This window comes from Xenopus laevis, chromosome 1L (genome assembly GCF_017654675.1).
Source record: "Xenopus laevis strain J_2021 chromosome 1L, Xenopus_laevis_v10.1, whole genome shotgun sequence".
NCBI classification, from domain to species: domain Eukaryota; kingdom Metazoa; phylum Chordata; class Amphibia; order Anura; family Pipidae; genus Xenopus; species Xenopus laevis.
The window spans coordinates 164,934,924-164,950,216 of record NC_054371.1 but is presented as its reverse complement, the minus strand read 5'-3'; the positions used below and the strand labels follow the sequence as shown (position 1 = coordinate 164,950,216).

General features: G+C 43.1%; 1 protein-coding gene across 2 annotated transcripts in view; it reads right to left on the bottom strand.

The window, feature by feature from the left end:
* LOC108716024 (saxiphilin) overlaps window positions 1-15,293 on the bottom strand; it is a 36,971-nt gene that overhangs the window by 15,532 nt on the left and 6,146 nt on the right. The window contains exons 1-7 of one of the 2 annotated variants that reach the window (XM_018261772.2): window positions 6,386-6,533; window positions 4,563-4,720; window positions 4,083-4,182; window positions 3,801-3,977; window positions 2,318-2,480; window positions 1,464-1,528; window positions 639-796 (exon numbers count right to left, since the gene is read on the bottom strand). In XM_018261772.2, the coding sequence (XP_018117261.1) occupies window positions 639-796; window positions 1,464-1,528; window positions 2,318-2,480; window positions 3,801-3,977; window positions 4,083-4,182; window positions 4,563-4,720; window positions 6,386-6,452 (888 nt within the window). In that variant the 5' untranslated portion in view covers window positions 6,453-6,533. Of the gene's footprint in view, window positions 1-638; window positions 797-1,463; window positions 1,529-2,317; window positions 2,481-3,800; window positions 3,978-4,082; window positions 4,183-4,562; window positions 4,721-6,385; window positions 6,534-15,293 lie in introns of those variants that run through there. The other variant, XM_041566559.1, reaches the window with a different exon arrangement.

Here is a 15,293-nt window from a genome sequence, read left to right as displayed (position 1 = left end):
AAATAAGATAAAACAACAGCATCTGGTGCATATGCCTGAAGCATCTGTTTCTAAATATTGTTAAGCTTTTCTGTTATTTGTAATCACTTTTATTCCTTCATAGATACAAATACACATCTAATGCACATTGCACTCTCAAAGCTTAACAGTACATTAATCTTGAATATGTTATAGATGGACCTATTCTAAGCAATGCTTCAGTTGGTCTTCTTTTTTTGTATGCAGAGATTATGCAAACATTGCATCATCTCAGAATCTTTTTTGTGCACCAGAATGGGGGACCCGATGTCCATCCCCATGCACTGGCTACACAATTAAATGGTTAAAAGAACAGGGGGAATGTGGGGAGAACAGAGACATCTAGGAAGTGCTGAATGGAAAATGAAAGTAATTGCCTGCACCGCCTCTATGTCTAAGGCATAGAGGAGGGGCAGACAATATTTTATTAAGAGCTGCGGTTTTTAAATGAGTTTATAATAGCTATGACCACTTTAATAAAAAAAGAATTTGGATTTCATGTTTAATTTGAAAAGGACTTTTATTATCCAGCTTTTTATGTTTGGGTGACAGGTCCACTTTAAAAAGAGCGCATATTGACATCATCCCAACAAACAATCCTGAGTTTTGTAAGATTTTACCTGGATCAGCACAAGAAATCTTTTGGTGACTCTGTGGAGGTGACCACGAGTGACAATTGCTTTTCCGGGTCCCTGACCCAGGTTGCAGGACTGGAAGGAGCTTAAATTTGCTGTGGAACCATCAGGACAAAGGAGTTCAAATTGCTCCATGTCAGACTCTGAAAACAAATGAGAAGCAAATTTATTCTGAGAATTGTGATTTTTTTTTGTCAAGATATATATCTATCAGGTAGTCCAATTTTTTGGTCACAGCCAGTGACCTTTCTCAAAGTAAACAAACAAACACACAAGGTGCAGACTGCAGCATCAGGGGGCACAGACCAGCCCTGTTCTTACTGCCTGCCACAGGCAAAATTGAGCACACACACCTGCACAATTCAGGACCAATGGCAGTGTGTAAAATGCAAACAAATGGCCAGCTGCCATTTGACTTTGCAAAAGTGCTTAGGCCACAAAGCAGGGGATTTGAGTGGGCGTAATGCACCTCCTATAGTTGTTCCATATTTGTATGCAAATTTAAAAACACAAAATAAATCTTAGGACTGCTCTAGACCCAAATGGGCCTGGAGCATATTTTAGACACAAGAAGTAGTGCTGACCTACTACATGTAGCTGTCTGTACTGTAAGAAGCACAAATTATTGCTGGGGTCATATGTTACTCTCGATGTAATGGCTAACATATTTAAATAATGTATATACTTTGCTTCTCATGTAAGGGCTATTTATATTATTTATAATATAAAATATACAGGGAATATACATTCTGCTTTATAACAGTCATCAATGAAGCCAGTCTGCAGTCTTTAAAAAAGTAAAAGTATTACCAGTTGGAGTCATTATAGCCAGGTGATCCATGAACGCTACATCCCCTGCACTATTTTTCAAACACCTGCATAGAAAAATGTGCAAGAATAAGTAATCTTAGTATGCCTAAGTGTAACAGTACAAGTACATGGAATTAAAGGGATTCTGTCATGATTTTTATGATGCAGTATTTATTTCTAAATTACACTGTTTACACTGCAAATAATTCACTCTACAATATAAAATTAAATTCTTGAACCAGCAAGTGTATTTTTTTAGTTAATATTGGTGTGTAGGCAGCCATCACAGTTTATTTTACCTGGTCATATGCTTTCAGAAAGAGCCAGCACTTTAGGATGGAACTGCTTATGGAAGGCTATTGTTTCTCCTACACAATGTAAGTGAATGTGTCACAGTGGGACCTGGATGTTACCATTGAGTGCTGTTCTCAGATCTACCAGGCAGCTGTTATCTTGTGTTAGGGAGCTGCTATCTGGTTACCTTCCCATTGATCTGTTGTTAGGCTGCTGGGGGGGGGGAGGGAGGGGGTGATATCACTCCAACTTGCAGTACAGCAGTAAAGAGTGGCTGAAGTTTATCAGAGCACAAGTCAAATGACTGGGGCAGCTGGGAAACTGACAATATGTCTAGCCCCATGTCAGATTTCAAAATTAAATATAAAAAAATCTGTTCGCTCTTTTGAGAAACTAATTTCAGTGCAGAATTCTCCTGGAGCAGCACTAATGCATTTTGAAAAAAAAAATCCCCATGACAGTATCACTTTAAAGTAGGTTGCATACAAAAAGAACAAGATAATATTTAACGTTTAATACTATTCATATATGAATACTGATGACTTTGATCTGAACTGTACCTGAATGCTCCATCAGAATCAGCGAATGGTTCATTGCTACTAATCTCACAGAAATGATTTCTGTCCCGTACAAAGGATTTAGTTCCCTGGCATAGCTCACACAGGTTGGGAGAAGCAATTCCAATTCCTGGTATACAGCTGGCATTAAAATAAGCACTTACAACTGTGAGGGGGGAAAATAGCAGTTATTCATTTAACAAACCATGGCTCTGATTTAGAAATCACTAAAGTAACTTTAGGTGCACATGTCTGATTGTAATATTGATGTTTTAGTACAGGGGAAAATGAGGACTGATCCTCCACTATTATGAAAATTACTCAAAATGAAGAAAATGTATTAAAGGGGTAGTTCACCTTTTAGTATGACAGTACAATGCAAGACTCTATGACTCTATTATTTAGTTTTGGAGCACCAAAGCTTGGAATTTATTCTAATATCATATTGCTGGGTCTATATTATTATTATTATTGATAATAATAATACCCCCGAAGTTGACATTTTTTTTATCATAAATTTGACACTTTTATTGTAGAGAGATCAATTGCACTCTTTGCTCTCGTAATTCCATTCCTCCTTGACCTGGTCCAGAGCAGGAGATATAGGCAGAAAGGGTGATGGGAGGGGGAAACATTTAAGTGTGTTCCTCTGATGAATTGAATGTCCTGAATGTACCAATATGTATCTTCCGAAATGAATTCAAACCCCATAAAAATCAATTGGGTATATGCTTTTTTGGAGATTTGCAGTTGCAGGCATTTATTTTTCAGAAACCCATTAAAAAGAAAGGCAATGCTACTTCCTGTAGTATTGCAGAAACAATGTGTCTTCTTTGCTCTTTTCAATATTGTCTGCCAATACTTGGATGGCATGTATATAGTATGTTTATGTACTTATACTAGTCTTTGTAAATGGATGTGATTTTGATATAAAAAAAACATTTTTCCATACAATTTGTCTTGTAGTGAATTTTATGGGTTTGCACTTGGACACTTTGATTGGGACTGGGATCTCGTGTCAGTGAACAATTGGTTCTGATCCCAGTACGAGTTGGTTAGCGCTTTCAGGCTACATGGTTTTATTTGGGGGAATCAGTGATCTGGTGTTTTAAATAAGTCTGTACCCCTTTCATGCGGAAATAAAGATTGATTTATTCTTGTTTTTTAACTGTATTTATTAAGCTTTCCGTGTCAAATAATTGAATTAGGAAGTACAAATTTAACAAGGATTTATATATCATACAGAGCAGGCAGTCTAAACGTTCCTATCACAATAATAGCAAGGTTAGTAAAATAATCTTTCATTATCTGTGTGGAAATGTGCATATACATTGATGCAACTTAGTTGCAGATTATTGCCAATATACATTTGTGAGCTGTTTTCCTGGTTTGTACCTCTGTACTTATTGAAGTAACGATTAGGTGCATTAACCTACTATTTTGATGTAAGTCACTACCTTAAGTTGGACACAGAGTTGGTAATCACCTTTACTTAGTGGCTCTTCCTCATCCCAATATAAAAGGTTCTTTGAGAGGAGAAATCCAAAGGGGATATTCCAACCTGATGTCCATCGAGCTCCATTGTGGCAAGAGCGAGCTCTAAATAGCTTGCGGATATTAAGAGTGCCACGCCGGGCCACGGCCACAGCGTATATACAACTTCCTAGAGGAAAAAAAATCATTATTACTTCTTCATTTGCATTTCATGCGAATAAATGTGGTGCAAGAAGATTTAAAACAACTTTGGAAAAGTCAGTGCTTATAATACCATCTGAGTGTCGTTCCTTTGCTACAACGGCCAGGTCATACTGCTTGATTGCTGTATACACATCCCCTGCATCCAGTGACACAGCATCAGCTTTATTTCCCTATAAAGAAAAAAAAAGAAAGGGAAAAAGAGAAAAAACAAGAAAAAAACTTGTCAGAAGTTTAATAATATTACGTAATTACGTTTTAAATGTTAAGTTGATTATTATACAGTAAGAGATTTTCTTAAAAGAAATTGCACATGCAGAATTTCCGCACAGAAATCCAAGAATAGCTAGTTAGTGTGGGGCTCATTTATTAACACTAGCATATTTGTCCATGCATGGGCAGTGATCTATAGCAACCAATCAGTATGTGGCTTTTCAGACAGCTGGAGGTAGAACAATTAAATGCAACAATTTGAATGGTTGCCATGGGTTACTGCCCACAGGCAAATTTGCACAGTGTTGATAATTGACCCCCCCACAATCTGTGTTCTTACCCTTATCTTGCCCATGCAATCCTGTGTAGTGTGGGCTCTGACACAGGAGACCCTGGAGAAAGCATGACTAGCAGGTAGTATAGTTTGCAGAGTCCGTGCAAGATGAGAACATTTTCTCTGCTCCAAATCAGAAAGAGTGCACCACCGGAACTTTTTCCCTGGGGAAAATGACAAAATATGGTATAGGTACTCAAAAGGGAAGTTCCCACTGAAATCAGCAAAGAGAAGCAAATTAATCAAAGATTGAAGACAGAGTTTACTGAATACTGCAGTTCACCAGCAACAATTCTATTTTTCTGTTCACTTGTAAAGGAGTTTCAGGGACATGCTATCAAAGTGTTTGCTCTGTTTTCACCCTTCAATAAATATGCCCCTACAACTCCTATATACAGTAAGGAAAGAGAGCTTTGAAATGTTCACCTACTGAGGTGAGCACTATTTTCACTTTTTATTTTTATGAAGTGATTTTAGAATTATTTAAAGAGGATGTGCACCAAATGTAAATATTAGCAACTTATATTGATTAAACATTTTCAATTATTTTAAAGTTATTTCTAGATGTAATTGCTACTCAAAGCGGTTTCTATCTGTCAGTCCCCTCACTTTCTTCCTGAATGCTCATACACCTTCTCCTTTTAGAGTGTAAGCTCTTTTTGGCAGGGCCCTCTTTAACTCTTGTACTAGCTAATAGTTGATTTTGTATGTAATCATGTACTGTAAGTTCAAAGTATACACCCATTTATTGTACAGCAATACATAATATGTTGATGCTTTATAAATACATGTTAACAATAATAATACTTTGGGACATTGATAGTCAGCATTATTCCTGCCAAGTCTTCATTTCCAACAACTGCACTGTATTTACCAGACCTGGGAAGAAAACAAATAACATAACCATGCAAGACATTCTGGGAGCAGGAGCCTTGGCTAGAGGAGATATGATTTTTTTACACTTTGGATCTGTAGAATGGCAAAGAGAAAGACCAAAGAAACAGCAAAGAGAAACTATTTTAAAATGCAAATGCATTCACAAATAACACAATTAAAGTATATTAGAAAGTAAATTCGATTTATATGGTTTCATTATGCAAAAGAGAAAGAAATTATTATTTGGGAGGACATCCCATTTTTTTTCTGCAGTTATCAGCTTTGAAAGTAAAGTTTTGACTTATTTGAAGAGGACACATTGAAGTAACATGACACGGGTTTGAATGGCAAACTGGAAGTTAATAGGAAAGGGTTTGAAAAAGATAATATAATAATATTAATAACAATAAGTATGCAGCCCCAGGATTGTTCTATTTTCTGGATGCTTGCATGCTTACAACAACACAGAATTTTGAAGCAAAGCATTTCTGAGGCAACTACTTAAAACATATACACATTAAAAAAAATACTCCTCACAATATCACTGTGTACATCAAACTACAAGTTAATTTCAAGGTTACTTCCCCTTTAATGAGGGAAAGGCTGAAGGAATGCAGGATAGAATGCAGGATAGATATCCCTGATGTAATATTTTCCCGTCCTTTAGTTCAGTTTCTTTGCAGTGTTGCATTGCATGGGGCCCCATGTCTAGCCCTACACAGAGGCATTCTGAAACTCTAATATTGCCTATCTGTGCCAGTGGACTACGTTTTATTTTATATTACATGTGTCCTATCTCTACAAACATTGTTTTCTGATCTCAGCTGCATGGGCGGAAAGCTTTACAGGCTTGTTTTATCCCCTGTTGTAAAATCGAACATTTCATTGCTTCCTTATGTTGCAGCTATTAAGTTTGGCCATCGCCCTGAGCAACATGCCATCTCCTCACCTACCTGAAGGCGTGTGAGGCAGCAGGAAGAGTAAATTCATGAAGAGGAACGTGCAAAAGGCCTGATGCATATTGTATTCTACTTTGTATATCTCTTCCTGCAAAAGGAAGTTGAGTCCAGTGCTGGGCACATGGAGGGAAATGAAAGCGTAGGAAAGAGGCAGGATGAGGGAGGGCTGGTCAGGGCACACATGGAAAACGTTAATGATGAAATAGTTGGAGCAGGTTTAACAGACACTAAACAGTTTCTCCTCATCTTATATTGACAAATATAGTCAGTAAAGGACAGAAACAGAGAAAAGGTGTCATTAAGTCCAAGCTAGCCTGTTTATACAGTAAGGAGCAGGCAGGACTGACACTGGAGGTAGAAGGGGGACAGCCATGAATGATGTAGGGTGCCAGGGCACCAAGATTATAAAAAAGAATAATATACACCTACAAGAAACAGGACTATGGTTAAGTGGTTCAGCATGAAACGCATAAGGCTAAGTTTGCCTGTATTTCAATAATGTTACTTTGAATTACATAGTAACATAGTAACATAGTAAGTAAGGTTGAAAAAAGACACATGTCCATCGAGTTCAACTTTTTTTTTTTTTTATTAACTACCTATCTGCCAGTTGATCCAGAGGAAGGCAAAAAAAAACCATCTGAAGCCTTTCCAATTTGCCTTAGAGGGGAAAAAATTCCTTCCTGACTCCAAAATGGCAATCGGACTAGTCCATGGATCAACTTGGACCATGAGCTATTTCCCATAACCCTGTATTCCCTCACTTGCGAAAAAGCTATCCAACCCCTTCTTAAAGCTATCTAATGTATCAGCCTGTACAACTGATTCAGGGAGAGAATTCCACATCTTCACAGCTCTCACTGTAAAAAACCCCTTCCGAATATTTAGGCGGAACCTCTTTTCTTCTAATCGGAATGGGTGACAGCTGGAAAGACCTACTGGTAAATAAAGCATTAGAGAGATTATTATATGATCCCCTTATATATTTATAGATAGTCAGCATATCACCCCTTAAGCGCCTCTTCTCCAGCGTGAACATCCCCAATTTTGCCAGTCTTTCCTCATAGCTAAGATTTTCAATACCTTTTACCAGCTTAGTTGTCCTTCTCTGTACCCTCTCTAATACAATAATGTCCTGTTTCAGAGATGGAGACCAAAACTGTACGGCATATTCTAGATGGGGCCTTACCAGTGCTCTATACAGTGGAAGAATGACCCCCTCCTCCCTTGACTCTATGCCCCTTTTAATACAGCTCAAGACCTTATTTGCCCTTGATGCTGCAGACTGGCATTGCTTGCTACAGCCAAGTTTATCATCTACAAGGACTCCAAGGTCCTTTTCCATAATGGATTTGCCTAGTGCAGTCCCATTAAGGGGAATTAAGGAATTGGAGTGAGCTTTTGCAGTGTCTTCCAATTATTTATTTATGTATGATGTATCTGCTTCTTTATGCTGTATGCTCAGGGCAGGCCTTCCTTATACTAGTGAGTTACTTTAAAGTCACAGTTATACCTGGAACAATTATTTGTCAATGTTACAAGCAGGACCATGTATTCTGTTTAGGTGGAAGGCTATCTTCAAAATAGACATGCTAAAGATAACTTGATTCACACTATCAATGACATTAAGATAGTAATCAATTCAATGGATGTTCTGAAGTTGGAAAGGAGAGATAGATTCCCACTGGAAAGGAGAGTGTCAAGACCGCCGGGAGCGCGAGGAGTCGCGTCCGCTCCCGGCGGCGAAGAAACCAAAATGGCGGCGCCCAGGCAACCCACGTGGGTTCCGACGCCGGCGCCGTGACGTCAGCGCGGCGCGACGGTCGCGGGCGCGCTGGCGCAAGGGCGCCAAATTCGAATATAAAAAGGACGCCTGAGGCGCCAAGATGGGCCCGAAAATAGGATTCTGTTCCCTGAGTATTCCTGGGTTCCCTTGCTGTTTCCTCTGCTTATCTGCCTGATTCCTTGTTGTGACCCCTTGCCTGGACCTGGACTTCGCTGATTCTCTGCCTGCCATTGACCCCCTGCCTGGCCTTGGACTTTGTTTGTATTCTGCCTGTCTTTTGACCTGTGCCTGGACTTTGATTATTCTCTTGCCTTACCCCTGGATACCACGACCCTGATTCCTCGTGAGGGGCTTCCTCCTAGATCCGGACTTCTCCCCAGAGGGGGCTCCCGGCTCCCTGACATTATTTTCGGGCCATGGATCCTTCTGAGGAAGCCACACCTCATGTCGGACGAGCGCTCCGCGGACTGGCATCCCGCATGGAGGACTACGAAAACCAGCAGGTTCGCATTGGGCAAGCACTCGATGTCCTGCTAGCTCAAGTGCCTTCTACGCCCTCCGCTGCTCCACTTACTGGAGATCCCCCCATGGCGGCAGCCTCTACGAACGCAAGCTACCCGACAGGTGAGCCTCGCATTCCACCTCCCCCTCGCTTCAGTGGGGACCCACAAGCCTGCAGGGGATTTGCCACACAATGCCAAATTCAATTTGAGTTCCAACCCACACAGTTTCCAAGTGAGCGTTCCAAGGTGGGTTATGTGATGTCTCGATTGGAAGGCAAGCCACTGGAGTGGGCAACGTCTCTTTGGGAGAAGAATTCCCCGGTGACTTATGATGTTAAAGACTTTCTCCAAGCTTTTCGCACAGTCTTTGATGCTCCAGGTCGGGTTACGAACGCCCCTGCCCGTCTCTTGCAGCTCCGGCAGGGAAGCCGCAGTGTCAATGAGTACGCTATAGACTTCCGAACACTGATGGCGGAGACTTCCTGGTGTGATGACGCTTACAAGGCTGTATACTACCAAGGCCTATCCATCCGCATCAAAGATGATCTCGTCTCCAGAGAGACTCCTGACACCCTGGAAGGGCTGATCGCTCTATCCATTAAGGTGGACACTCGTCTCAGAGAGCACCAGGTGGAGAGAGAGCGCAGCAGACGATTTTCTCCCATGTTGGCCCCTCGCTTTCAAAGGCCGATTCTGCAAACACCCGCTGTTCCTGTGACTCATGTGTCGACGTCTCCCTTGGAGGAACCTATGCAAGTAGGAAAGACTCGCCTCTCCGAGCAGGAAAGACTCCGAAGACGTATGGCAGGTCTCTGTTTATACTGTGGTGGGCATTCCCATTTTGCCAACGCCTGTCCTGCCAAAGCCAAGAGTTTTGTACCCCGAGGTATGTCTCAGGTTTCTCATGTAGGGGGCATCACTCGAGGTCCTCAGGAGAAGTATCAAGAAAATTCACGCAGACTTCTCCTTCCTTTGCAGATTCACCTGGCAAGTAAGTCTATCTTCGAAAGGGCCTTCCTCGACTCCGGAGCGGATGGTAATTTCATGGATGCCTTTTTTGCCGAACGCATGAAGATTCCCCTGCTTCCATTGTCTTCACCCCTGCGAATTACCGCCATAGATGACAAACCCCTGGAGTTTGAATTCGTCACAAAGTTCACGGCGGAACTATCTGTACAAGTTGGGGCGCTGCATCAAGAAAAACTTTCATTCTTCATCATCCCCTGTCCTTCTACTCCAGTAATATTGGGTCTTCCGTGGTTACGTCTGCATAACCCCACCATAGACTGGTCCACTGGGCAGATCTCTCGTTGGAGTTTATTTTGCCTGCAACATTGCCTTCCGCCAAAACCCCTCGAGAAGGTGAATGTCTCCTCTGCGGAATTAAAGACTTTGCCCTTCACTTACAAGGGATTTTCCGATGTGTTTTGTAAAAAGTCTGCAGAGTTCCTTCCCCCACATCGCTCCTACGACTGTCCGGTTGAACTCCTGCCAGGAGCTATGCCCCCCAGAGGGCGCACCTACCCTCTCTCTCCTGCAGAGACTACCGCTATGAAGGAGTACATCCAAGAAAATCTCCAGCGGGGGTTTATCCGCCCTTCTACCTCTCCTGCAGGGGCTGGGTTCTTCTTTGTGGAGAAGAAGGACGGAGGCCTTCGGCCTTGTATAGACTATCGGGGTCTGAATAAGATCACCGTGAAGAACAGGTACCCCCTGCCCCTGATTGCTGAGCTCTTTGACCAGCTGAAAGGGGCAAAGATTTTCTCCAAGTTGGATCTCCGGGGGGCCTACAACCTCATTCGCATCCGGGAGGGTGACGAATGGAAGACGGCATTCAACACTCGGGATGGGCACTATGAATATCTCGTTATGCCCTTCGGCCTATGCAATGCCCCTGCCGTCTTCCAGGAGTTTGTTAATGATGTGTTCCGAGATCTCCTAGGAAGGTTCGTAGTCGTATACTTGGACGACATCCTGATCTTTTCCAAGGACCTTGAAAGTCATCGCTCCCAGGTGAAGGAGGTACTCTCTCGTGTCTTCGAGGTATCCAAGATCCCCTTCCTAGGATACATTATCTCTCCAGAGGGATTTGAGATGGACCCCGTGAAAGTGTCGGCCATCCAGGAGTGGCCTCTCCCTTTGAGTACCAAGGCAATCCAGAGATTCATCGGATTTGCTAATTATTATCGACAGTTCATCCGGGGGTTCTCTTCCCGCATTGCACCTATTCTGGCCCTCATCCGGAAAGGGGGTAAACCCGGCCTGTGGCCTCCATCTGCCATAGAAGCTTTTCAGTCCTTGAAAGAGGCCTTCACTTCCGCTCCTGTTCTCCGACATCCCAATCCTGCATTACCCTTCTGCATCGAAGTTGATGCTTCTGAAGTCGGAGCCGGAGCTATCCTGTCTCAGAGACACTCCACTGATGGGAAATTGCACCCCTGTGCGTTTTTCTCCAAGAAGTTCTCATCCGCAGAGCAGAACTATGATGTCGGGAATCGGGAACTCTTGGCAGTCAAGCTTGCCCTTGAAGAATGGCGTCACCTCCTGGAGGGCTCTGAAATTCCTGTCCAGATTTTCACAGATCACAAGAATCTGGAGTTTATACAGTCCCTCAAGAGGCTAAATCCCAGGCAAGCCAGGTGGGCCCTTTTCTTTTCCCGATTTAACTTTGTTTTGACCTATCGCCCAGGTTCCAAGAATCTGAAGGCCGACGCCTTGTCTCGTAGCTTCACTCCGGTGGACCGTGACCCTGAGAGGCAAGAACCAATCATTCCACCAGTCAAGATCATTGCCTCTCTGTATCCCCAATTTGCCGACCAGATTCTGGCTGGGCAGTCCTTGGCTCCTCAAGATACTCCGATTGGCATGGCCTTCGTCCCTCCAGAACTTCGCCTGGCCATCCTACAACAAACCCACTGCTCCAGGCAAGCTGGACATCCTGGTCCGGCCAAGACCCTTGAACTCTTGAGGCGCCTAGTCTGGTGGCCTGATATCCGCAAGGATGTAAAGGACTTTGTGGCTGCTTGTAATGTCTGCGCCACTTCTAAGCCTAGCCATTCCCGCCCCAGCGGGTTGTTACAGCCTTTGCCGGTTCCCTCTCGTCCATGGACGCACCTCTCTATGGACTTTATTGTCGAACTTCCTCCCTCCGGTGGGAATACTGTGATCTGGGTTGTTATTGACCGCTTCAGCAAAATGGCCCATTTCATTCCTTTGAAGAAGTTACCCTCTGCGGTGGAATTATCCCAACTCTTTATTAAGTACATCTTCCGCCTGCATGGTTTCCCGGTGGAGATCGTCTCCGACAGAGGCACCCAGTTTACCGCCAAGTTCTGGCGTTCCCTATGTAAAGATTTGGGAATAACACTTCAATTTTCGTCTGCCTACCACCCGCAGACGAATGGGGCAGCTGAACGTGTGAACCAAGCCTTAGAACAGTTCCTGAGGAACCACGTGTCTCTTTGCCAGGACGATTGGTCTGACCTCCTCCCGTGGGCGGAGTTTGCTCATAATAATGCATGTCATTCCTCCACAGGAAGGTCTCCGTTTATGGTGGTGTATGGACAGCACCCTCAAGCCTTTCCTCAGGACTTCGTGTTGTCGGACGTCCCGGCTGCAGATGATCTGGCAGCCCATATGCTTGCTATTTGGGCTGCAACCAAGTCTAATCTGGAGAAGAGTGCTCTAGTCCACAAGACTTTCGCGGATCGCCGTAGAAGGCCCTCTCCTCCCTACAAGGTGGGTGATAGTGTCTGGCTCTCTTCCAGGAATATTCGCTTGAAGGTGCCATCTCCCAAGTTGGGTCCGAAGTTCCTGGGTCCGTTCCCCATCTTGGAGATAATTAACCCCGTAGCCATCAGACTTCAACTCCCACCAGAGATGAGAATCCCCAACGTGTTCCACGTCTCCCTGGTGAAGCCCACCATCTCTAACCGCTTCTCTGATGTCCAATCTCCTCCTCCTGCCGTCTCTGTGGAGGGTCAACAAGAATTCGAGGTGGAGAGAATCCTTGATTCCAGAATCTCCAGAGGGTCCCTTCAGTACCTCATCCATTGGAAGGGCTTTGGCCCCGAAGAATGCTCTTGGGAGAGACACCGTGATGTGCATGCTCCTCGTTTGGTAAGAGACTTCCACTCCAAGTTTCCCCAGAAACCAAGTCCCGGTGGTCCTGAGGCCCCCCGTGAGGGGGGGGGTACTGTCAAGACCGCCGGGAGCGCGAGGAGTCGCGTCCGCTCCCGGTGGCGAAGAATCCAAAATGGCGGCGCCCAGGCAACCCACGTGGGTTCCGACGCCGGCGCCGTGACGTCAGCGCAGCGCGACGGTCGCGGGCGCGCTGACGCTGGCGCAAGGGCGCCAAATTCGAATATAAAAGGACGCCTGAGGCGCCAAGATGGGCCCGAAAATAGGATTCTGTTCCCTGAGTATTCCTGGGTTCCCTTGCTGTTTCCTCTGCTTATCTGCCTGATTCCTTGTTGTGACCCCTTGCCTGGACCTGGACTTCGCTGATTCTCTGCCTGCCATTGACCCCCTGCCTGGCCTTGGACTTTGTTTGTATTCTGCCTGTCTTTTGACCTGTGCCTGGACTTTGATTATTCTCTTGCCTTACCCCTGGATACCACGACCCTGATTCCTCGTGAGGGGCTTCCTCCTAGATCCGGACTTCTCCCCAGAGGGCGCTCCCGGCTCCCTGACAGAGAGATAGGCACCAGTCTGTTCATTGTTTAAGGAAGCTAAATCCTATATACTGGAAAGAACCTTTACTAAACAGCCTTTTAGTAAGAGTCCAATGCAAAATCAAATGACAAGAGTTAACAAGAGACATTTCAAACAAGACAAGTCTTAGAGGGTTATTTAGGTTATTTACTAAACCTCGATTTTTTTCTGGTCGAGGTTTTGTGGGCAAAAACTCAAATTTTTCGAGGAAAAAAAATAAAATTTTTCGAGATTTATTGTCGAAGCTGCAAAAAATCAAAATCCGAAAATCCGCCATCTCAAACCTGTTGAGGTTACTAAAACTCAATGGCAGATGTCCCTCTTACAATTTGAAGATCATTATTTGTGCTGGGTTTCGTCCAATAATCCAAAATATTTGGGGGTTTTCGGTGATAACACGAAAAAATTGACTGATTTGGGCATCAAGTTTTTGTTTGAACTGACTTTTTTGAGTTATTTTATTGATAAATTAGATAAATTCATGGAACGGAGTTTGGTCGAGCTTGGTTTAATAAATTAGATAAATGCAAGATTTAGTAAATAATCCCCCTAATCTTTCTAATGGTGTCAATGGCCAGCAGACATCTGTTAGAGGAGGATTGCTTTAGTTCCCGGCTGTCTGGGCAAACATGACTTCTGACCTGGGCCTTAGAAATTTCTCAGGGCTACCTATCGGAATTTGTAAGAAAACCCTATACAGAGGTCTTTCTGGAATCAAAATGTCCAAGAACTTTATAAGCTTAACTGGTGATGCCAAATATTAGACCTCTTGCGGAAAAATGATGTTTCAGCAGTGCCTCTAGAACAGAAGTTCCTATACTTTACAAAAGCAAGGTCTACTTTTAGTGATGTTATTCCATTATGATCTACATCCATAAAAGATGCTAGCATTCTGTTCCATGGAAAATATTACTTAAATATTATTTAGATTTATGAGAATTTATATTGCTATATTTAACAAACAACTTCTTATGTAACCTTAACTTTATATATAGATATCTAAATGGAAAGATGGAGGATGATATAGACAAGCTGTTTTTTGACAGTGTTGGGATCTACTGATCATCAGCTAAAGGTCTACTGGTAGATCCCGATCTACCTTTTGGGCAACCCTGCTTTAGAACAATGAAAGATAAGAGTTTATTCTCCAATCTTCCTCAGAAGAAAAATAACTGGAGACCTGTGGCTGATCTTGGACCTCTTTCCAAGATTGCCCAAACTTTTTCTTAAGGGTAAAGACATTCAGAGTAGAAAACGTTTGTTATTTTTTAAAGCATACAAATGAACAATTGTTTGGTGAAGTTAGGTCTGCAGGATGCTTATCTTCATATCTCAATTTTCAAAAGCAAAGCTCATCATAAAGTTTTTGGTCCTGGGAAAACATAGTGTTAATGTCCTTTTGGGCTAGCATCTTTACAGAAAACCTTTTCAAAAGTTTTGCTTGCTGTAATGGCACTCCTGCCCCTTCGAGGCATATTTCAGTTATTTTGATAATGTTTGACTAAAAGCATCCAGCAAACAAAACATATGCACCATTTGCAACTTACTTTACAGTACTGGCAGAACACAGATGGCTTGTAAATTATCAGAATTCTAATTTGGTTTCTTCACAACAGTTAGTCTTTCTGGACATCCAAATAGATACTTGTAATTACAACTGCTACTTTGACAGGACAAGGTGGAAGATATGGTCTGCATGAGTCTGAAGAAATCCTCTTTCACAACAGCCTAGATTTGCCAGCAGACCCTTGGTAGTCAGCCTGAAATGGAGGTTCAGGATGGACTTGCAGACACCTTCATTAACATGCTCTTAGTAGCTAGAAAACCAGCAACAGAGAACGACTAGTATCATAGGGTTTAAGAGATATTAGGAAATGGTGTTTGTCATCATGAAGTTTTT